Below are 24,954 nucleotides of genomic sequence, written 5' to 3'. Positions count from 1 at the left end.
TTAAAGTCATCAAAACCAACCTAGAACTCACTCATTGCATTACATTCCTCTTGTATATCCTCTGTATCCCTTACCAAAAAAAAAAAGAAAGAAAGAAATCAGATATTCAGCTTCTCAAAAGCCTCCAATGAAGGATATACACTAACTCACAAGAGAAGCAGTAAAGCACAATAGTTAGGAGTTGGAGATTTGTGACCAGACCTGGGTTCAAATCCTAAGTCTGACATTTATGGTGTGACATTGCATGTTACTTGGCTTCTTGAAGTCCTAAATTTCCTTATCCACAAAATGGGACTGATAATTGTCCCTACCTCAACAATATCTAAATTATTAAGTGTAATTTATTATAATGACAAATAATTGTGATAGTATTTTATTCAGGGCTATTTATTGAGTACCTACGTGTCCAACTCTATGATAGAATAACATCATACTTAATAGTCCAGGTATTCCCCACAGCGAGTCTCTATGAATTCCAGACATGGTTCCCAGTGTGCCTTATGGAGAACTTTTCCCCATGACGACCCTTCTGAAGATTGCTGTCATGACCCCATTTGCTTTTCTCCTTTAGACTGAATACATATGTCTCTTCAGTCAATCTCATTCCTTTATTATCTAATTGCTCCTGAACTAAATTTAAGATTGGTTTAGCATTTATTAAATGCCTAATGTGTGACCAGCACTGGGCAAGGTGCCGTGGTTACAGATGAGTAAGTTATGCTTCCAGTTCTCGTAGGGCTCACCAGTCTGGAAATGGGAGACCACAGAGACCTTGAATGGAGAAGGATAAATCAGGAGCAGGGAGGCTCTCTCAAGGGAGTTCCCAAATAGGAAAGATCCTCTGTGCAGAGTTTAATTAATTCCCAGCCAAGAGAGGAGTAGTAACCTGTAGTCACCCTCAGAAGTCACAGACTTTGTCCCCATGTCCATTTCTTTATTACTACCTTGGAAAAGGCTAAAAGTGGCCCCATTAGAGCCTTCCTATGAGAAAACTATTTTAGCATTTTGCTACTGGGGGAAGATAGCATAACATAGAGGTTAGGGACACAGACTCTGAGCCACACATCTGAATTCAACACATACTCTTGAGTGAGTTACTTGACCTTTCTGCCTCACTTTCCTAGTCTGGCAAATGGGGAGAATAGCATCTAAACAATAGAAACCATGTGAGAATTATAAGCGTTAATCTACAAAAAAGCATTTAGAACAGTCCTGGCTCTGATATGCTCTCACTAAATGTTAATTACTAGCTCTTATTATGATATATTTGTGTTTTGGCTGTCAAAATTAAATAACAAAGCTATTACATCTTACTAATGCTTAATAAAAATTTTTCTGCAGTAAAGTTTAAACAATGTTTCTCATGTTAGGCATTTTTCCTTTTTATTTGACTCTTTGAAATGCTTTGTTTCAAGTTAACTTTAAAAAAAAGTGGAAGGAACACTTAGAAAGGAAACTATCCTAAGGGAATCAGAGTCTAGAAATAACTATTCTGAGAACACAAGGGCCCTCTTGTAGCATCACAAACAAAGAATAAAAGTCCCAGTTTACTTGTGCTAACAGTACCCAATTGATATTCAAAGAAGGGGACTATCCAAAGAAAAAAACATAATAACATTTTACAATGATGATTTACTTGGAAAAATATTCATTTTGGTGTAGCATAACACTGAAAAACTCAATTCAGAGCAAGTTTGGGGCACACACCCAAATGTGTCTGCCTTCTCTATTTATCTGGATTAGACTGTGGCTTTCATCTGTTCATTGTGTAACTTGTGTGCTGGAAGTGAAATCTTGTCCATCAGGTTAGCGTGCTGGATAAAAACCCAGCAAAGATACAGCATGTCCATGTTAACAGAAGATGCCTCTTCTTCTTCCTTAACTCCATAGGTATTATTTTCACCTGTTTACTGTGTTTATGGGGGAATTTTTCTAACCAATAACCACAGAATTCTTTCTTCAATATGCATGGCTAGGAGACTAATTTTTAATTTCCAATTTTTTAGAAAGCCATATCATTTTAATCAACTTTCCTTTTAGTGGCTTTGACAAATAACAGCTATTAATACGAAGAATATAAGCAACCATTTAGGGCAGGGTCTCTTGGCCTTGGCACTGTTAACATTCGAGATGGATAATTCTTTGCTGTGCGCAGCTGTCCTGTCCATTGTAGGATGTTTAGCTGCATCCATGGCCTCCACCCACTAGATGCCAGTAGCACCCTCTCTGCCTCCCAGTTGTGATAACCAAAAATGTCTCCAGACATTGATAAATGTCTTCTGGAGGGACAAAATCACCCTTAGTTTAGAAGCACTGATTTAGGATACTGAGTGATCACTTTAGCCCTGCAGATCTCTTGATTCCTGTGTTTAGGTTTGCATTGCAGTCTGGTAAAATTGGTTTAATAGTTGACGTGATACTTGGTAATTAACACAGCAGGTGGTTTTGTGGAGCAGAGTGAAAATTAGCTTGACTGTCCAACCTATAGACTGGGAATACAGAACTTTTCTAGAAAATTATATTACTAAACAACAACTTATTGATAGCTTAAGTGCAGGGTACTGTTTTCCCTATTTTATCTTGTTTAATTCTTACAAAACCCATGAGCTGAGAGATATGATTGCCACTTTTCAAAGGGGGACACCACACCTCAGACAGGTTCAAGGCACACAGCAGGTCAGTGACAGAGGCAGGCTTTTACTCAGGCATCTGACTCCTAAACCCACTTTGTAAATCGCTGCACTATTAATTTATAAATTTGAGTATCCACACTTGGCTAGGGAGCAACGAGATTTTTAATTGCTCAGGTCCAGTTGGAAATTAATTGAAAACTGCAGTTTCTAATTGATTAACATCATCAGCAGTTCGATGCTGACCCCAAATACTGCTATAAACATGGGACATGAACATCTTACCAAAAACCTCTGTTCAGATAGCTAAAACAGTAGCTTTTCTTTCTGTAAAACCAGTAATATAACTTATATAAAGTTCTTGTCTAGTTCTATGCCTGGCACAGAGTAGGTACCCACAAAATTCAGTTTTCTCCAGCAAATTAGTCTGGCAGGCTCTATGCTGACAACTCTTAATTGGCAAATATTGGAAAGCAGCCTAAGCGGAAAATTTTTTATAGGACTAGATAGAGGGTTATAAGCTGCTTTTTTTTTTTGCCTGAAAGTAATGATGTCTGACCTTAGTGGACAAGATAAGGCATCCTGTTACAGAGATTTTAAGTCCTCTTCCTTCTTGGTGGGCACCGTCAATTCATACCAATCACAGCCATCTTCTCTTAAGTTTTTAACCCCCTCTCAATCCATTTCTCTCTGGGTCTTCCCCAGTCTGCTCACTGTCTCCCCTACCCTGCCTCATCTGTCTGTTCATCTGTTTTTTCATCTCTCTCCCCTTTGCCTATGTGTGACTCTCTCTTCCTGTTTCCACCCCAACCCTGTGTCTGTCTCTGTCTTATTTCCAGTTTTTAACATGCTCTTATTCTTTCTCTCCCTCCCTCTCTTCCTCCCTCTCTTCCTCCCTCTCTTCTTCCCTCTCTTCCTCCTCTCTCCCTGTCTGTCTGTCTCTCTGTATGTATGTGTGTGTGTATCTCTTTCTGTGATTCTACATTTATTAAGTAAATGCATACATATCATTTCCCTTTAGAATATAGTTAGAAAATATGTTCCTGTCCTGGAGAAGCTTATAATTAGATGTCTGTTCAATGTAGATCCATTGATGACTTAGAGGGTTTTTTTAAAGCTGGCTATACTTATCAATTGCCTGTTATTTTTCTCTAACAAATCATCATAATAAAACAATTGCATAATAAAACAATTTGCTTGCAATTTGCATTTGAAAATATGATATATATTATTTCTATTTCTAGAGCTATGGGAATAATTTTTTTAGCTTGTTGTATTGAATTTTGAAGTCACATTCTTGGTTTATTAATATCCAATAGTTCTCCCAAAATGTGAAACTTTAAAAAATAGGAGAATAAATCTTTGGAATCTACAGGGGTTATGAGATGTCATAGCAGCTTTAAAATTTTGACCCTCTGACTTTTTATAGTGCTGTATTGAGACATTTCAACATTTTTCACTCTGCTCTGTTAAGCTGGACAAGAATAAAACTGAATACACACTGGGCAAGGTTGATCCTAAGAAGGTGACCTGTTTCAAATAAAACATTTAGTAATAAGCTAATAATCCAAGACTCCTTTTTTTTTTTTTTAAATCAATTTCTTAGCTAGAAGGCCTTGAAATGTGGTTCAGAGGAATTTTAAATTATCACAGTGCATTGTTTATATGCATCTGTGTAGTAGGAAACTTGTATTACATTTTATATACATGATATTAATCCTGCCTTCAAAAAGGAACAGAAGACTGAGTGGAAAAGGGAGAGATGTGCTCTATTGGTCTGTCTGTCCTCCTGCCCCAACCTAGTCATATCAGAACGAGTGTCACATTAACCTGTCAGAAAGAATCTTGTTCTGTGTACAGCCCTCTCTCATATCTTTAGCTAAGGGTTTAGTTTGTATTTATTTAGAAGTCATGATAGAAATAGATAGCTGATGGCTACCAGTGAGAAGAAACACATTTAATTCTACCTTTATTTTGTGAGATATTTTCATCTGTATGTTAGGGACTACTTGATAGAATGAAAAGTAGAATATTGCAGTACAATTTTACTCAATACCTCTCAGTCACTAAATATTTTGATTACATTTAAATGCTATCCTAATTTACTTTTCTCACATGTAGAGTACAATTCAGAATGTGTAATCAAGGAGGAGAAGGGCTAAATGATATACAGTCTTACATGGTATAATTATAGGAGTTGAATTAAACTGAAAATGAGAAGTTTCTGAGGCAGAAGAGGTCACTTAACTATGTCTTAGTAGTTAATATTTAGAACTTTATTTCAGGGAGTGAGAAGAAACGTCTAGGACCTGTTATGTCTACAAAAATGGGCACATCAAACTCTTGCCATGAACTAGTTACAAGGAAATGCATATACAACAAAAGGAAGTCAATGCTAGGAAAAAATAATTTCATGACTTTAAAATATTCAATTCAGAACTACAGAAGAACACTCCTAAGCTAGTTTGACTAAACTAAATACTTTTTTTCCCCTTTTTTTTCTAAGTGTAAATTTTTGTTTTATTAAAGTCAGTGAGCTCCCTCTTGTGGCTTTGTGGAAGATTTCAGTTTCAAGGAAATAGCTTTTCTTTAACAATAGGAAAGCATTTCTTTTTCAATAAGAAAACACTTTTCATTGCTCTTCCTTATAAAAGAAAGAGAGTAAGAGAGAGGAAAGGAAGAAAACTGGCTTTGATGAAAAACTCGATTTGGTGAAGAAGTCATGCCATATAGAACCCTATTTTACAATAATAGCCAGCATTTACTGAACATCTGCTGTATGCTACTAGATATGCTAGAAAGTGAGTTTGCCATGTTATCCACTGTCTCTATGCTCAGAATAAACCTATAAACTAGGTAGTAAAGTCATTCATGGGTGTGAGATTCTGCATCCTTTCCTCTTGCAAAGGCAACTAGCTAAGGAGACTATATAACTGAATGAATGGAAAGATAAACATCTCATGTTTTCTGATTTTAAAGAATGATTTTACATCAAACAATTTATTTTAAATAAAGTCTGGAATAGGATATGAGTTTTAGCTGAATAACTTAGGAATTGTTCAACAATTCATTTCCATTGTTTTTCTCTCCCTAGTTACCTGTCTCTGGAAACTTGATTGACCTTTATGGCAATCAAGGACTGCCGCCCCCAGGCCTCACCATCAGCAACTCTTGTCCAGCCAACCTTCCCAACATAAAAAGGGAGCTTACAGGTAAATACCTAGCAAAGGTGCCACTTACTAGATATTTTCTGTTAATTTTCTAATAAAGTTGTCAAAATAGTGACCTCCAGACTATTTCCAACTCACAAGCCTACTTTTTCTTAAGTCTAGGCAGTGTTTAAAACATTGGGAAATATTTCATGATGGAGGATTTATACTTGAAAAACCTGATTTTCAGTATTCGCGATACTGGGAATCAGGGCTGCCATTACTCCATGGCACAATAACTGTATGCTATACCCATCATTATATCTGTGACTGCTGTCCACTTTGGGGTTGGGGCAGCAGACAACACTTTAAGTTGTAAAACGTCTCCACCCAGTCTGGTGTTTATGTTACTTGCCAAGCCCCTAGAGGCTTTGAGTCTGAGAATCCTAGTCTGAATTTTCCTTTGACAGACATTTAAGTCCACCATTGGGATAGGGTAAGAATATAGCTCTTATATCTTTAGATGCCTGCTGTTATTTTTGCTATATCAGGTGCAAAAGGTTTATTCTACAGAGTAAAAAATAAATTATAAAATAGAGCAGTGTTGTTTGTTCTTGAGGCAAGTATGAAATTACCTATTTTGCCATTTCGTTTAATGTTTTAGGGAAAGCATTTGGCCATTAAAACATGATGAAACTATATTAGAGCTGGCATTCTACCATGCTGAATTTTATGGTCCTCACCTTATCCCCCATTTTATTATCTGGTCCTTGCATCCTGCAGGATTGTGAACAGACTGAGAATATAGAATGTAGATATGGTACAAAAAATTCCTATCCTTTCAAGGATGTCTTTAAAAAAATTTTTTTTTCAGAAAATTGTTGCAGGACAAAGACAAAAAAATTACTGATTTTGGTTAAGGTAAATAATTAATATCAAAAGCCATCAAAAGCCAACAAACAAGTAGATACCCTGAAGTACCATGACCTCTTAGAAAATACTGCTAAATGAGATCTATGTTAAATAATGATAAAATATAGTTAGAGTGACGTGAATAAAATTCTTACTCCTTGAGTGCAAAGTGGAGTTTTGAATTATGTGTATGATTGTTTCTTCGAAAACAACAGAGGCAAGGTGTGGGGAGTGGGAAAAATGAGTAAAGGGAGTATAAATTTATTTTTTTTAAAGCAGGTATAATGGACAATACATTTCTAGAGTCACTGGTCTCTTAGAAAATGACCAATCAACCAGGACAAGGGTAAAATGACAGGAAAAGGAGAAAATGGACAGGAATTTGGGGTTCTCTCCACTGATAGCTCAAGGGGCAGCATGGCGCTACCAAAAGAGAATAGGCTTAAGAGTTAGAGATCTGACCTAAAGGGGTGGAGGGGACGGATTGTCTTTATTAAGTCCAGTTTCCCGACCTGTATTAGGGTCCAGTTAGGAAGTAGAAACCACACAGTGATTTGAACAGGGAAGGTTTAAAATAAAGATTCATTAACCCCATACAGGCAATTAGCTACTAAGAGTGGTTAAATACTAAAGAGTGCCCTGAGGCTGCAGGGGAGTACCTAAACTTGGGAGAGAACCTTCCTTCCCAGGACCAAGAGTCTAACCTCACTGGGGAGGCTGTGGTTACAGCCCACTAAATGGCAAAGAGGTTCCCTGGGTAACGCTGACCAGAGCTGGTCCACAATTGGTGAGTTGAGTGTGATAAGCAAAGAACCATGGGGTGGGAATGGCAAGCTGAAAACAAAAAACAAAAAGAAACAAACATAAATATTAAGATATTAAATTGGAGAATATGTAAATAAAAGCCTGTAACGCTTCTATGTGAAGAAAAGGTAGAAAATGATTTGGATTGGCCTTACCAATTGAAATAATTCAGCCTATGAATTATGTATATGTAAAATATATATAATAGTACACATGTAATTAATATATATAGATATATATACTTCACTGTCTGTAAGTTTTCATGTTAGTGTGTTACAAAGGCATCAAAGAAAGACCGAAAAGTTCTGTTGCCTGAAAAGAAAGTTTGACTCCTGTTAATACAATATCAACAACAAATTTCCATATTTTCTAGTTTTTTGTTGTTGTTGTTCATACCTGTATGTTTACAGTGTGTCAGACATACTTGTTACTGGTCTTTTACCATTTTGTAGCAGCCAAGTTTTTGCATTTATTTGATATATATTGCTATTGAAAAAATGCAAGCTTTTTAAAAGTCATAACTTTAAAAACCCTAGTTTTATTTACAGACAAGTCAGATAAGTGTCCATATGTTTAGAAAATGAGATGTTTTGTCATTTACATTATTGTGTGCCTTGAACATTTCCAGTTTCTAATTACTTCATTCACGTGCACAGCGTGTATTTTTCCCACAGAGTCTGAAGCAAGAGCGTTGGCTAAAGAGAGGCAAAAAAAGGACAATCACAACTTGAGTAAGTTGGTTTTATGTCTATGACACTTGATATTGGAGGTGATGTTCCCCTTTATATTAAAATTTTTTTTCAGAAATTTTAGAGGGAAATTGATTTCTATAGCTGTTAAAAGTACCTTTAATGGAACAAAATTTTTTTCAGAGAAACCAAGATATATATTGTTTCCCATATTTTATCTCAGATCAAATCGAATTTTTTTTTTCAGTATCCTGAAGACTATTTATTTTCCTTATTTATAGTAATGTTTTTTTTTTTCTCCACGTATGTGTGTATGTGAGAGGGAGACTTGATCCCCAACTACCCAATTATAAGTGTTGCTCACACTGGAACTTATTAACAAAGGGAGATTTTGGGATCACCTTGTCCAGTGAGATTTGAAAGAAAAAAAATGAAATATCTGGGGAGGAATTAATCAATGGATGAGATAGCCTCCCAAATTTCTGACTTTATCTATGATTTAAAAAAAAGATCTTTCAACATTTAAAATTATTTTTATGTATTTAATTTACTCTTGATCAAATCTTTAGGCTATTCCCATAAAAACTTAAGATTTTTGTTTTGTAAACTATAACACAGTTAAAAAAGTGATTGGGCTTAGAGGTGGGATATAGTTTGCATTTGTGTGACTTTCTCATCTCATGACCTCCTGTCCTCTTTTTTCTAAACTGATTTTTAAGAATATAACTTATGTATAAACTTTGTCCTTATAAAAATGCTAGATTAAGGCCAGTGTTTAAAATGACAGAGTAAGGCCAGAGTTCTCCTCTGATCATAAGAGTAATCTTTTTTATTTTTCAGTCTGCTGTCCATCTTCCCAACCTCTTTTCATGTATTTAAGAATACACACACATACACATGCACACAGAGAATAAAAATCCTTGTTTTGTATATGATTTAACACAAACAGTATATTGTCCATGTTTGTTGCTATTAGCTTTTTTACTTAGCAGTATGTCCGGAAGGCCTTTTGCTGTTAATAATCTGGATCTACTTTTTAAAAACTGTTGCATAGTATTCCACAGTTTGGCTGTGTGATGTTTAGCAATCCACCTACTGCTAAGTATTTATGTTGTTTCCAGTTTTATAAACAATGCCACAGTGAACATTTGCGTGTATGCCTCTGTGCACAGGGAGTTTGTTTCTCCAAGTTAGGTACTGGGAAGTAGAATTGCTGGGTCCTAGAGGGGGTGATTTTTTTTCTTTTAATAGACACTACCCTTCTCAGTTTCCATTTCAGTTGTGAGATGCTTTCTTAATCTCTCACCCAAAAGATTTGGATTAATATTTCTAAAGTTTCCTCTAGCTTCTAAGTAATTTTACTCTTAGATAGTTCTCCTAAAATACCTTAGAAATAAGATAATTAGGCATTATCCAAATCTTGTCAAAACAATATTCACCTTTACTTGGGCACCTAATCTCTCAAACTCATGGTTGTCATTAAAGTGTAAACACGATTAACTCAAATGCTGAGGGCTGTAAAACTATCCTAAAGATCTCACTAACCATTAGAAATTAATACTCAAAGTGAAATTGCCTGTTGGCACAGCCCTTCCTCTTCTAGGAATTTATCTTGTAAGTGTGTTTGCCAAAATGCACAAAAGAACGCATCCACTTATTCACTCATAACTTTTTATTGAGCCCCCCTTATGTGTGAGGCATTTTTCTGCAGAAGTGAACCAGGCAGACAGATTTCCCATCTCTGGGAGCTTACATTTGAGTCAGGGGCAGACAGAGTAGATGAACAAACAAATACATTAAGGTGATTCCCTTTCAGCATAGGGTAAGTATTATAATAGGAATAAAATGTACTGGCAAAAATGTTTATTATACCATTGAAAAAGGAGAACTTGGAAATACTCTTAATATTCATCAGTAGAGGATTTGTAAATAAATTGTGGTACATCCACATAAGGTATACTCAGTGGTTTTTAAGAATGGAGTTAGTCCGTTTCACCTAACTTAGACGATTTCTACAATATGTTACCGAGTGACAAGAGCAAATAGTAGGATAATATGTATACTATCCCATTATGTAAAAAGAACATACCATATAGGGATGTACGTGTGTGTGTGTGTGTGTGTGTGTGTGTGTGTGTGTGTGTGTGTGTGTTTATATGGATGTGTGTGTAGGAGGCGGACATCATTAACTATTTCCTTAGGCACATATAGGTGTTTGATTGATTGTGTAAAGAGGTGGCTTTTTCTTTACCTTTATACACTTTTATATATTTTTCAATTTTTTACATGTTTATATCACTTTTAAATTAAAAAAATAATTGGGGAGGGAAGGCAATGAATTAAAAATAAAATGTGATATATCTAAATGTTCACAGTGAGAGATATCAACAATATGCTGATAAGAAAAGATAGATGCAGAATCATTTTTAGTATTCTACTGTAACTGTATCATTCTTTATTTAATACATAAGTTACTAAGGGCCTGTTATGTGCCAGGCTCATATGGGTGCTTGGACTGCGTCAATGAACAAAGATAAATATTACATACATACATAAAATATGCAGGCATTAGATATTAGAAAGTTCTATGAATGAATGGGTGAATGAATGAATTATGTGGATATCAGATGGTGAAAGTTTTATGAGGAGACAAAGTGTAGCCATGAGGGTAGAGTGTGAGGATGGGCTTTGGGTTGGTGATTCAGATTTAAATAAGGTGGTCAGGGAAGGTTCTTAGGTCAATTTGAGTCACTATCTGAGAGAGTTGAGAGCAGAGGCATTCAAATGTTTGGGGGAAGAGTATTCCAGGCAGAGTAATAGCAGTATAAAGTCCTAAAGTGGGGAGTGTATCTGGTTTAGTTGAGAATAGCAAGAAGCTCATGGAGTTAAAGGAGGAGCACAGATGAGTCACAATCGAAGATATGGTCAGGATAGGAGAGGAATAGAAAATGAGGTCAGAGGGATAAGAGCCCAGCAGATGCTTGTAGGATACCTTGAGGACTTGACTTTTGTCTAGGTGAGATGGGAAGTGATTGCAGGGTTTTCAGCAAAGGAATGGCATGCTCCGAATTATATTTTAACAGGACCCCTCTGGCTGGTGTATTCTAGATAGACTAAAGTGGATAGGGAGCAGTGGGCATGGCTGAAACACAAATACCAGTTAATAGAATCACAATAATGCAGGCAAGAAAGGGTGGCTTCTATCAGGTAGTAGTGGAGGTTGGAAATGGACAGATTCTGGAAATATTTTAAAAGCAGAACCAACAGATTTTGATGATGGATTACATGTGGGATATGAGAATAACAGAAGTACAGAATTGATTCCAAGGTTCACGCCTAAACAGCTAGCTGTAAGGATGGAATTATATTAAGTGAGGTGGGGAGGCCTGTGGGTATAGCCATTTGAATGGGGAAGACCAGGAGCTCATGTGTGGAGTGTTGGGCCACCCATTAGACCTCCGTATGGAGGCACGTAGTAGTCAGATGTATGAGTCTGGAGTTCCGGGTAGTTGTCTGGGCTGGATGTGTAAGTATGAGATATAAGTATCAGTGTGTATGTGATGTTTGAAACCATGAGACTTAATGAGATCACCAGGAAGTGAATGTGGATCAGGAGTCCCAAAAACTATGTCTTGGGTGCCACATGTTTATCTTTAGAGTGTAAAAATAATCACTAAGGATATATAAAAATAATCACTAAGGATATTAACAGTGGTCATATCTGGATCATAGGGGATTTTTATTTCACTTTATATGTTTCAATTTGGAAAAAGTAAGAAAACCTCATGCTTGGAGGTTTCTAGAGGATCAGAGGTCCAAAAATATCTTCTTCAGAACCATTGATTATCACTTACTATTTCTGTTTTATAAAAGTCTCTTGATAAGACAGTAATATATAATTGATTTAATCATAGAATTAATCACTCTGCTTAAAAAATGCAACATATATTGAGAAAGTAGTGAATAATATTATCTGTCTATGTGGGTCAAATATAAATATGTATTAGGTTATACAAAATAACCTAATAAAAGTGCATTAGGTTATGATATGTTTAAGGTAAAATATTAACATCTTTAATTCAATGTACTAGACCTTAAGTTATTTGGAATTTATTTGCCAGACTACAAGCAAATTAGAAACATTTACTAACTCATGCTTTACTACTTCACCCTCCCCTAAGAAGGTGATAATTTAGTTGAACATACCACTGGATTTATAAGACGGGAATGCTGTTAGGATGCATGGTATAGTTAAAGATGCTGGACTTAACTTCTAGGGCTGTGTTACCCAGTACTGTACCCACTCGTCACATCTGCCTATCAAGCACTTGCAATGTGGCCTATCCAAATTGTGATGTACTGCACATGTAAAATACACACTGGATTTCAAACACTTAATAGAGAAAGGAGAATGTAAATATTGAATTGGTTACATGTTGAAATTATAATATTGTAGATTATTGGATTTAATAAAATATTAAAGTTAATTTCACCTCTTTTTACTTTTTAATGTGGCTACTGGAAAATTTTAAATTACATATGTAACCTGCATTCTGTTTCTATTGGGCAGCACCAGGCTAGAGCAGGCAGGGGTGTTTGTATGGCCAGTGGGCTAAGAATGTTTTTTACACTTTTAAAAGGTTTCAAAAAATCAAAACAAGAATAATATTTTGGAATATGTGAAAATTATATAAAATCCAAATTTTTGCAACTAATACTTCTTGTTAGTAGTAGACTGGCTCTGCAAAAAAAAAAAAAAAATGTACCTGGTTAATATTATCACATGTTGACTTTTGTCAATAAATAATTTGTAGAAATCTGTTTTTTCTCCTATTATGTAAGTACCTACATAATGGCCTCAGTTTTTGCCATTTAGCCTGCAAAGCCAGAAGTACTCACCATTTGGCCCTTTGCAGAAAGCTTGCCACCCCTGGTCTGGAGGATCAGGGTTGAGTTTGGGCCTTTCCCATGTATTACTGGGTGTCTTCAAGTCCAAATATGTCTAACGCAGTTTTGCCATTTGTAACAGGATAGTAACTCCAATTTCAGAGTTGTTAGAGGATTCAATGAGAAAATGGATATCTCAGAGCTTTGTTAATAATAAAAGGTAGCTCATTTTTAAAAGTGTTTTAATCTCAGTATCAAAACCATGGTAAAAACAGAGAAGTGTAGGTTCAGGTTTACATGGTTCTGACCTGTGAAGTTAATACACACATGCCTTTAATGAGATACAGTAACGTGAATGTGCTGTTACTAATAGTTCCTCTGTGCTCTTTTCTTGAAGTTGAACGAAGAAGAAGATTTAACATAAATGACCGCATTAAAGAACTAGGTACTTTGATTCCCAAGTCAAATGATCCGTGAGTATAATTGCGTGTTAATCTGCATCATATATTTTTTCGTACCTTAATGTTTTTTCGTGTGTTGCAAAAAGGGTGCAGTTATAAAAACTGGTGTAAAGAAGTTCTCTCACTGTCTTTGGTTTCTTTCCTAAACCCTTCTTACACCTGTCTTTTGGTTAGTCTCATCAAACTAAAATTTCAAGAGAAATAAAGTGAATTGTACAGAAGGATGATTGGACATGTTTATTAGCTTTAGGTGTGAGGAGGTAGCTTTCTGAAATCTCAGAATCCTTGGCAAATAAACACCAAGTTGCTAAAAAATAAAATTATTTTAACAGTTTATACAGGACAGAGATTTTAGTAGCTGTTAAAGCAAGATTTGTTGATTGTTCTTCAACTCGTACAATATCTCCAGGTACTAAGAGCTGACGTTGGAGACTTCAAGTTTAATAATATCGGTCAATTGTTTTGTTTTGTTTTGTTTTGTTTTGTTTTGTTTTGTTTTGTTTTTGAAAGCTTGCATGTTCTTTGTATGTTTTACCCTTCTAAAAAAAATAATTTTTAATCTTCTTCTAAGTACGAGTCAGCTAATTGAGATTTCAGCTTTCAGTCTCTCTCCTCTCCCCCCTTTCAGAGATTACAGTTTTAAAGATAATTTTCCTGCTAGCAACATCAGCAAATAGGACAAAAAATACACAATTTTTATCCATTAGAAATTGGCCCATTTGAAGGAAGGAGTAGAGGATCTATATACTTTAATGGCTCCCACAGGCCTTCTATGAAATTAGCCTGTGAATATGACCTTTTAGCTACCTAATAAAATGTAAAGATGAAATCAAGCATTATTCATGCAAGGCTTATTAAATTTGCTGTTCACATTATTGTCAGGGAATTTGTGACAAAATAAAATAAAACCATTGCCCATCGTAAGGTGGCCCTGATGAATGTTCATGCACAATTTCCATCATCAACATTTTGCTTTCCCAGGTTTTTCAAGGAAAGCCATTTTGAAACTCCAAACATTCAAATTCTCAGTTCTGCAGCACAAATTTATCCTACTTAGGGGCTGTGACCTTCATTTCCTTTAGTCAGTCTTGCATGATAGTTGAAATTGAATTCCCGTTTTCCTGTCCTTTATCAGCTTTCACTTTTTAGCATATTCTTTTAAACTGTAGCATGTGAATCTCTTTAGGAACATATTATGAAATTATGGGGCTGGAGTGAACGCTTCTATTTGCATATCTTCTTTCACCATTGTATCAGCATACTTATGTGTTTATAATCTGAACTGATAATGATCTTTAATTGCCGGCATTGTTTTAATATAAAATGAGCTATAATCTATGATGGGGGTTTTCCCGTACCAGGTTTCTAAAACAGACTTTGGGGCTGCTGTAGAGATACAATCCAGCCAATCAGTGCCTCAGCCCCACATTTCCTCCTTCTCTAGAGCAAATCTGCTTTTATTGATTTATATATTATAAGTCTATATGTCCTTCTGTGTGAAAAAAAAAAAAAGGTCTTTCTCACTGCAAGTTTAAAAAAAATATTTTTTTTTTTTTTTAAAGCCCAGAAGCATAATTAATTGGTTGGGTCTCCTAAGGAAGCAAAACACAAGATAATTTGTTGAAATGTCACTTCTTAAAAACTGAGTAGCTGTGTACATAATTCAGTAACTGGTTTCTAACCTTACTGTTTGCGTTAAGACACCTTTCATTATAGTTACGTTTCTCTCTGGCTTCTAAAGTTTCTGTTTCTTTGATCTTAGCCCTGAACAATAAGCAAGTTGGCTCAGTGCTCAGTCTGAATATCTGAGGACACCTCCTGGGTTGCCATCTTTAGTGTTCAGACCCCAGGGATCAACCCCCAGTAACTCTCCCAAGGCTGTAACTTTGCCTCCCACAGGAGAACTTCTGTTTTGTTCTGCGTCTAACCCATATGAGGATCAATTACTTGGTGGCTTGTGTTAATGGCCTTCCATTCACACGTCCCACCTGATACTTCCGATCTGCTTTTACTAGCTATAGATTATGGCTTTTACTAGCTATAGATTAAGATTTTGCATACATTAAATTGTTTTTGTTTTCATCATTATCACTGTCATTATCATCATGAATATTATCTGTTAAAGGGCTCAGATGAATTTAAAGGGCCATAGAAATATTATGTAATTATAATTACATTCTTAATTATTTTTCTGGAGTGCTCTAAATTTTTTGGCTCACTTTTACCTACATTTTAATGGCATTTTAAATTTTCTCATATATAAATACATTAGCGGTATGGTGATTAAAAACAGAGGCACTGACCTCAGGCTCCCTGGGTTTGAATTCCAAAAGAGTCCCTTACTAAATGTCTGGCCGTGGGGAAGACACTTAAGTTCTTATGTTTCATTTTTCTCATCTCTTAAGAAAAAGGAGGAGGGTCAGAATATTTATACCTAGTCTAGTTGTTTTGAGGACTCAGTCACATAAGAGGAAGAATGAAATGGTGGTTTAGGGCATGGAGTCTGGAGCCAGATTATCTAGGCTTCCTGGCTGCATGACCTCGGGCAAATTACTTAACCTCTCTGTGCCTCAGTTTCCCAGTCTGTAAAATGGGGATATTAGTACCTACCCACTGAGGTTGTTATGATTAAATGAGCTTTAAAATACTTTTAAAAGTACCTGGTACATAGTAAATGCCAGGTATTTAAATATTTTTAATATTTAAAAGTAGCTATTATATTGAGCCCTTAAGTGTCACTCCATTATTTGAGTTGTATTCTAAACTTTTCACTGCATATTTATATAAAGCGCCTCCTTTGATTCCAATAACACACGTATGAGGCTGCTCTTATAAATGTAGTATCAGCATTTTATAGATGAAGAAATGAAGACAGAAGTTAGATAACCTGCCCATGAAAATTCATGATAAAATCCGAGGATGACACTTTTATGCCAAATACAATCAAGTAGTGAGAACTCGCAGAATTTTTTTTTTACCACAGCTTACCTTGTCTGTCTGAGTTAATTTTATAGTCCTAGGAAGCTATACTTATTTAATATAGTGTTAAGAATATTGACTTTGCCATCTACAGACCTAAATTTAAGTCCTGACTTCACAATCTACAGACCTAAATTTAAGTCCTTATAGTAGCTCTGTGATATAGGGCAAGTTGAATAGTCTCTGTTTCAACTCATGCACAATGTCCCATATAAGAAGAGGGTGGACAGTGTCCAGCACGTGGCAAGAACTCACTGAAAGATAGCTATTTTCAACTTATAATTGTAATCACATCTTTAGAAGCTGCATGCTCTGAGTCTTGAATTTTCATTGAGCCTCAAATCATACAAAAGTGTGTTTCCTTCCATTTTCATCACAGAGACATGCGCTGGAACAAAGGAACCATTTTGAAAGCATCTGTGGACTATATCCGAAAGTTGCAACGAGAACAACAACGCGCAAAAGAACTTGAAAACCGACAGAAGAAACTGGAGCATGCCAACCGGCATTTGTTGCTCAGAATACAGGTACGTGGCATGGGCTGTGTAAAGTTTACTGCGTGTTACTGACTTTAAGATGGGAAAAGAAAGGATATAATGAGCCCTGAGGGAGTTGACTTACATGATTCTAATACAGTTGATACTAATTATTTGTGAATTCCCTATCTGAATTTGCCTACTCATACAAATTTATTTGTAACCCCGGATCAATATTTGTGGCACTTTCTTGGTCATTCTTGGACACGTGCAGAGCAGCAAATTTGAGTTGCTTGACGCACTTGTTCTCAGTTAAGGTTGAACAAGGCGATGCTCTGCCTTCTTGTTTCAGCTCATACTATCAACAAGTGTCCTTTTTGCATCTATTTAGTGCCATGTTTTTCACATTTTTGTGTTCTTTGTGGGTGATTTTGTGTTGTCTAGTGTTCTTAAGCACAAGAAGGCTGTGATATGTGTTATGGAAATAACTGTCATTCAGACATGAGTTGTGCTTTTGGCTGTGAGTTCAATGTTAATAAATCAACATTATATATTAAATAAGATGTCTTTAAACAGAAACACACATGAAACAAGGTTATGTGATAAAAATGTGACCAGAGGCTCACAGGAACCTAATCCTGTATTTCCCCTAGGAGCAGTGGTTCATTGTTCACTAATTCAGTGTTTACAGTGACTTAAAGAAACATGACTATCTTAGTCCGTTTGTGCTGCTATAACAAAAATACCATAGATTGGTGGCTTACAGAACAAACATATGTTTCTCACAGTTCTGGAGGCCGGGAAGTCTAAGATTAAGGTGCCAGCAGATTTGGTGGGTGATGAGGGCCTGTTTCTTGATTCAGTAATAACCATCTTCTTACCGTTACCTCGCATGGTGGAATAGGCACGGAGTTTTCTGGGCTGTTTTTTAAAAGGGCACCAATACCATTCATGAGGGCTCCACCCTCATGACCTAAGCTTCTCCCAAAGCCCCATCTCCAGATACCATCACAATGGAGAATTAAGTTTCATCTAGTGGTGTTAAACCCGGACAGTGGATGTATTTAACAGAGTAATTCATTAATAATAATGGCCTCTGATCTTTTTAATGCCCTACAACAGAGCTGACAATTCTAGATGTCACATCTCGCATTTCACTGCAGTGGTCTTCAGCCGTGGGGCAGGAAGGCAAAGACAGTTCTTTTCTAGGGCGTACATTTTAGAATCTCAGTAGTGAAGTAGAGGTCAACTGTAATTTGAAAATCCTCCTCCCCCTCTTTCTCCCTTTCTTGGCCTTCGTTGTTTTTTCCATGTACCCTCCTTTCAGGAAGTAGTAGTAGGTCTTCAATCTCTCAAACTTAGTATACCCATTTATAAAAGCAGCTTGCACAAATACGTTATTTCCTTATACAGATATTAATAAAACATAATAATTGCTTAAAACTGTAGGTTATAAGGTTCCAAATATGTCTGTTTATGTGAAATATGAATATTGTGAAATATGCGAATTAGAAATTCCATGGTGATGATATCTTAGTTTCTTCCAGTGATGTTGTGAGGCAGTCTTTAGAACTTTTGCATATCATAGAAAACATTATTAATTTAGAAGGTTCTGTAATGCCGTGAGCCTGAGTTCTCCAAATGAGGTGTATCACATTATTTAGAAATCTAAGCAATGTTTTAGTCAGCTGATAAATATTTTTAATTAAATAACAAAAGATTAGAGTAAGATGTTTGCCTCTCTTAATGCAGCTTTTAAAAATATTTTTTATTATAAAAAAATATGTGTGTGGGGGGGGGTTGCTCTTGCTAGCATGTTGGTGTAGATTTACAAAGAGTGCATGTTTTCAATTTGGACCTAACAGCTTCTTTTCATTTTCACTCTAAGTGATACATGCAGACATTTTCACAGAAGAGCAAGCCTGAAGCCTTAATATCATTGGAACTACCATTTTATTAAACAGCCCTGGGCTTTAAAATGATGCCTAGAGAGATTTATGTTTCTGGAGATGGTGGAAAGGAACATACAGATACTTGTGTGACATCTCAGGCTCCCATCTCTTACTTCTATTGCATCCAAAGAAAGATCTTGCAGATCAAACAACCTTAAATATAGATTGAATATGACATTTCTGAAACATATATCTCTAGCTTGTGGGCAAAGGTTGGAAGGCCATATCATGTTGGAGAGTACTTTTCTCTCTCTGATGAGCCAAGGTGACTTGCTTCAAATTTATATTATGTTATTATCATATTATTGTATCACAAATATAGATAGGATGGCATTGGCATGTGAAAGTAGAACGCTCATTAGAGAGTCAGTCAGGGTCTCTAGGCTTCATTTTACATGGGTTCAGGGATACTCAGGAAGAGAAAGGGAAATACCTGCTTGGAAGACGTTTGAAGTACTGAAGGAGTCTCTTCCACAAATTCAATTAGGCAACAGGCTGCCATAGCAAACACCACACACCGGGTGGCTTAAACAACAGGAATTTATTTCCTCGGTTATCTGAAGGCTGGAAATCCAATATCAAGGTGTAGGCAGGGTTGGTTTCTCCAGACACCACTCTTCTTGGGTTGTAGGTGGCCACTGTGTCCCTGTGTTTTCACATGGTCTTACCTGTGTGCATCTCTGCGTCCTAATCTCCTTATAGGGACACCAGTCCTATTGGATATTGTGTTAAGACCTACCATAATGATCTCATTTTAACTTAATTACCTCTTTAAAGACACTGTCTCCAAATACAATCACATCCTGAGGTTTTGGAGGTTAGGATTTCAACATATGAAATGTGAAGAAAAGGTAGGAAGGAATTAGTCATCTTACAGATAAGAACTTTTTTATGCAATTAAAAAAGGTTTCTGTTCCTCGTGGTGAGATGGGCTAAGTGATGCTTCTCAAGTTTCAGTTGCTTGTGTAGACCTTCACCACTTTTGCCATTACTACCCAAACTTTCTGAGTTTACAGTGCCCTTGGTATCTTAGTTACTTTTCCAACACACAATGCACCTCTAGACCAAAGGAAATACCTACCATTTCTCTTGGGTCCTAACAACTTAGTCGCCATTTGAAGATATAAAACATGTAATTCGAAAGAAAAATTGCATTTTTAATGTTATTTTTAAGTATTTACTTACCACATTACTTACTAATGGGACATATGTTCCTGTTGGGCACCGCATAACTTCTTGAGTGTTGGGATCAGATTGGACCCTTGTTATTCATTACACATTAATTTTCATTTAGTACTTGCTTGTTATCACAACCACCACCCAACATCCAGCTTTGTGATACTATGATGCAATAGAAGAGAATACAGCACAATCTAGTGATGAAGCTGTAAACTATCTTGATTATGACAGTTCCCACAATAGTATCACCATTTTTCTTGAAATTTTAAAATATCCCCAGTGCCCTCTGGGTTCATTATATCCCTTGATATCTCAGCACACAGGTTAGGGACCATGGAATAATATTATTTACTGAATATTTTCCTTTAATCAGCTTACATATTGAAATTTTATTTTTATATATTTAAACTTATCTTCATTGTGAACATTAACATCTGTGAGAGAGTGTCTTTACATTTAATGCATAATAAAATCCATATACCACCATAAAATCATTTCATTTTACTACCGATGGTACTTATACTCTAAGAAATATGGCATTAATTTAAAAGAGCAAAAAAATGTTATTTTAATATTTATCAATTTCCCTCTAAGTGTCTAAGTTTTAAATATTTTTCAGAACAGTCTTAGTTTTACAGCAAAATTAAACAGAAGGTACAAGGCTTTCTACCCCCGCCCTACACCCTGCCTCCCGCACTATCAACATCCCCACCAGAGTGGTACATTCGTTACAGTCAATGAACCTATATCATTATCATCCAAAGTCCCTACTTTCATTAGGATTCACTCTTGGTGTGGTACATCCTACAAGTTTGGAGAAATATAAAATGACCGGTATCCATCAGTATAGTGTCATATATAGTAGTTTCACTGCCCTGACATCTTCTGCGTTCCACCTATTTAAGTGTCTGATTTTCACTTTTATTGTAGGAACTTGAAATGCAGGCTCGAGCACATGGACTTTCCCTTATTCCATCCACGGGTCTCTGTTCTCCAGATTTGGTGAATCGGATCATCAAGCAAGAACCTTCTCTTGAGAACTGCAGCCAAGACCTCCTTCAGCATCACGCAGATCTAACTTGTACAACAACCCTCGATCTCACAGACGGCACCATCACCTTTAACAACAACCTCGGAACCGGGACTGAGAGCGGCCAAGCCTATAGTGTCCCCACGAAAATGGGATCTAAACTGGAAGACATCCTGATGGATGATACTCTTTCTCCTGTTGGCATAACTGATCCACTTCTTTCCTCAGTGTCCCCTGGAGCTTCCAAAACAAGCAGCCGAAGGAGCAGTATGAGCATGGAAGAAACTGAGCATGCCTGTTAGCAAAGCCTCCCTGCTCTGCATTCTCACAAACTGCTTCTTTCTTGATTAGTAGATTTAATAATTGACCTGAAGGGGTTTTCTTGATAATTTTCCTTTAATATGAATTTTTTTTCATGCTTTATCAATAGCCCAGGATATATTTTATTTTTAGAATTTTGTGAAACAGACTTGTATATTCTATTTTACAACTACAAATGCCTCTAAAGTATTGTACAATAAGTGTACAGTATCTGTGAACTGAATTCACCCTGGACGTTAGCTTTCTGAGCAAGAGGATTTTGCATCAGAGAAATTTCTGTCCATTCTTATTCAGGGGAAACATGGTTTGAGATTTTTATGCCTGCGACTTCCTTGGAAATTAAATGTAAAGTTTAATGGAAAGAATGTAAAGCAACCAAAAAATAAAATAAAATAAAAAGAGAGAAAGTCAGAGAGACAGAGAGAAAAGAAAAGAAGAAATCCACACTAACTTTTTCCATTTTGTAAATGTGTTCGTTGGTACTGCCTTAAAGATACAGTACCCTTCTAGCAGTATTTAGTCTTTATACTGCACACTATTTAAAGAAATACTATGTTCCATAAAAGAAAAAAAAATACAGCCATTTTTATGACAATTGTCTGGTTAGAAAATATAATTGATACCTTACTTAGGAGCAACTGAAATTGGAGGGAGACAGACCAAGGTTCTGAAACGTGGGATCTCATTGTTCACTCTGTGCTGTTATAAGTTTCCTCATCAATGAGTATGATTCAGTTTTTCATAAGATATATTTTAGTTTGAAATGAAAATTTATGTTCTTTCAAAGTAAAATATTGAGGAGCACTGAAAGTTTTACTCTTTTTTCCTTCAGTTTTGCTTTTGATAAGGAAACCAAACTGGGCACATTTCTAATTGGCTTTACTATTTTTATTTTTAAATTATGTTTTACTATTCATTTGATTTGTACAGATTATTGTCCTAATTTTTTTCAGTATGTTTGTATTAATTTGTAAGAATATGCATCTTAAAATGGCAAGTTTTCAGTATTTTTACAACTCACTGGTGGTTTTCTGCATTCTTTGTACACACATGAAAGAAAACTTTTATGCAAGGTCTTGTGTTTAAAGAGAGCTTTGCGAATATTTTGTATATTACAGTCTCACTCGGAACTGTTTTCCACACACTTAAGATGTAGTATTAATAGGTTAAAACCTGCTTTCTAGGGAAAATAAACTTACATATTTATTTTTAGTGATAAAAAAATAGCAATATTCTGGGAGACTTATAACCATAGCGTTAATACGCTCATTATGGTCATTTGAATTGAGGTTTATTTCGGCAAACTTGCTGAATTTTTTTAAAGAGAGAAATACTGTATCGGCAAATCACTGTTACTTGATAGCAATGTTTTAACAAGCAGCAATGTTGTAAAGTTAGTTTCAGTGCATTATCTACTTGTGTAGTCCTATGCAATAATAGTAGTGTTACATGTATTCTATCAGGCCTAGATGTTTTATACAGATGACATATGGTGTTAAGAGCCAGGCTGTTGAATGGAATTTCTCAGTAGCAGCCTACAATTGAATAGCAAGTAGCATAAAGCATATCCATTCAGAATGAAGTGCCTTAAATATAGCAGTAGTCTTTTTTGGATGAGCACTGACTGAACTGTAATGCAGGAGAAAGTTTCGAGATGGTAGCTGTAATCAAGAGGAACATGTAGCACGGTGCCTATGTAGACAATATAAGAGCTTCCAATTTTCCTTCAGATATTTTTAATATTAAATATATTTTAGTGACAGAGTGCCAACTTCTTTCATCAGGAAACCTTATTCAGGAGGGTTAAAAAAAAGAGTTTAAATGTCAAATGTGAATTGGTGATGGGTGTTGGAGGATTCAGAGAGGAGTGATTGTCAGATATATGGATGGTTGGCTTACGTGAAAATAATCAGCTGCATAGTTCCCAAGCACGCTGGGCATTGAGAATCCTTGGAAATGTTGATGATGCTATCAGTTTTATAGCTTTATTATGTAAGGGGGTAGGGAAAATTAGTTCCCATTCTTTCAACCTCCTTAATTGTATAGCTCTTTTCCTAGAATAGTGATGCAAATCTGCATGAACAGCTAATTGTACCATAGTGTTCATTGATACAATCATAGCATTGTCTATTTTTCTCTTCATATTTATATAGGGAGAGAGGACCTGGGTGCAAAATTCAAAGATTGCAATGGTATGATGCTAGTTTTCTTTAGCTGATTTGAAAGATTTTTAAAAATAGAGCAAGGTTGACCAGCCCGTGGCCCACGGAACATGGCCAGGGTTAACCCTTATAGAAAGCTTTGTTGAGAGAAAGCATGGCATCTTGTACCACTGTCCTGGATCTCGCATCTCCTGAGCTCATCATCGCCTGCTTCCCCTTTCCCCTTCTTAAGAGACAATTTCTGGGAGTGGCAGGTGAGTAAGCCCAGGAGAACGCTGCAACTTCGGGCGTGGTTTTATTTCTTTCTTTTTTGCCAAATAGAGTGTGGATTCATTTTAGGGACTAATTAAGCCAAGAGGTGGTGGTTTGAGCTCCCCGTTTATGATGAGAGAATGATCCACACCACTCCCTCCATCCCTGGGTGCAGAATTGTGACCCGGGTTGGGCCTCCATGTGGAGTGACTAAAATGCCAAACCCTCCACCTGCCTCTGGGTAAGGTAATGGAAATACCAAACCTTCTGACTTTGCCAAAAACCATACAACCAACCTGGTCATACATAGGATGACAAAGTTTTTCTAGTTGTTTTTAAATAATAAAGCAATAAGAACAAATAAAATACATAGGAAGTTAAAAGGTACAAAATAAAAGCACAAAGGAATGCACTTATTGATATTTTTTAAATGCACTGGGGAAAAGTTGATGTTGATAACAGTGTATTAAGAAACCCTATTTCTTGGGAAAACAAAAAGACAAACAACTGTCTCTTGCGGACGCTTGGTACTGTAATGTAGTCATCTGCTGTTGGATGCAGCAATAATTTCTGTATGATCCATAGCACTGTAAATTATGGATCGATATTAATGTATCCAATGATATAATTGAACTGTTGTTCTTGATAGCCTCATTAAAGCATTTGGTTTTTCACATAGTGGCCAGTTGTGTTTAGTTAATGCCAATTTTGAATATTGTTTGCCTTATCAAAAATGATAGCACACATTTTCTTCTGATTTAATGAATAACAATTTGCATGAAAAAAATTTAAATGCCAGTAAGTTTGGGTTTTTTTGTTTTGTTTTGTTTTAAATGCCATTCTAAGATGTTACTCTTTGGTTTTAAGTACTTTTTATTACTCTATGACTTTGCACTCAGATGAACTATAATTATGCCGTCTTTTTTCCCTTCTGAATTTAGGGAGATTTTAAACTCCCAAATGCCAAGAATTCATTTTAGATATAGGAGTTTTATTTAAAATGCTTCAGTGAGAGGTGGTTTTACAAAAAGATAAATTATCAGAGAAACCTGTGCATATTTACAAAAAAGA

At 36.0% G+C, this 24,954-nt stretch overlaps 1 protein-coding gene across 6 annotated transcripts in view; it reads left to right on the top strand.

The window, feature by feature from the left end:
- The window catches only part of MITF (melanocyte inducing transcription factor), a 212,490-nt gene extending 187,929 nt beyond the window's left edge, over positions 1 to 24,561 (top strand). For 3 of the 6 annotated variants that reach the window (XM_039851730.1, XM_039851728.1, XM_039851733.1), the window contains 5 exons: positions 5,725 to 5,842; positions 8,170 to 8,226; positions 13,469 to 13,544; positions 16,891 to 17,038; positions 21,049 to 24,561. In XM_039851730.1, coding sequence (XP_039707664.1) covers positions 5,725 to 5,842; positions 8,170 to 8,226; positions 13,469 to 13,544; positions 16,891 to 17,038; positions 21,049 to 21,450 — 801 coding nt within the window. In that variant the 3' untranslated portion in view covers positions 21,451 to 24,561. Of the gene's footprint in view, positions 1 to 5,724; positions 5,843 to 8,151; positions 8,227 to 13,468; positions 13,545 to 16,890; positions 17,039 to 21,048 lie in introns of all 6 variants that reach the window. The other 3 variants (XM_039851729.1, XM_039851727.1, XM_039851732.1) reach the window with 1 other exon arrangement.
- The last annotated feature ends 393 nt before the right edge of the window (positions 24,562 to 24,954 follow it).

Source organism: Pteropus medius, unplaced genomic scaffold (genome assembly GCF_902729225.1).
Source record: "Pteropus medius unplaced genomic scaffold, Ma_sr-lr_union100, whole genome shotgun sequence".
NCBI classification, from domain to species: Eukaryota; Metazoa; Chordata; class Mammalia; order Chiroptera; family Pteropodidae; genus Pteropus; species Pteropus medius.
The sequence above is the reverse complement of the archived record's forward strand: the minus strand, read 5'-3'. Positions and strand labels throughout refer to the sequence as shown.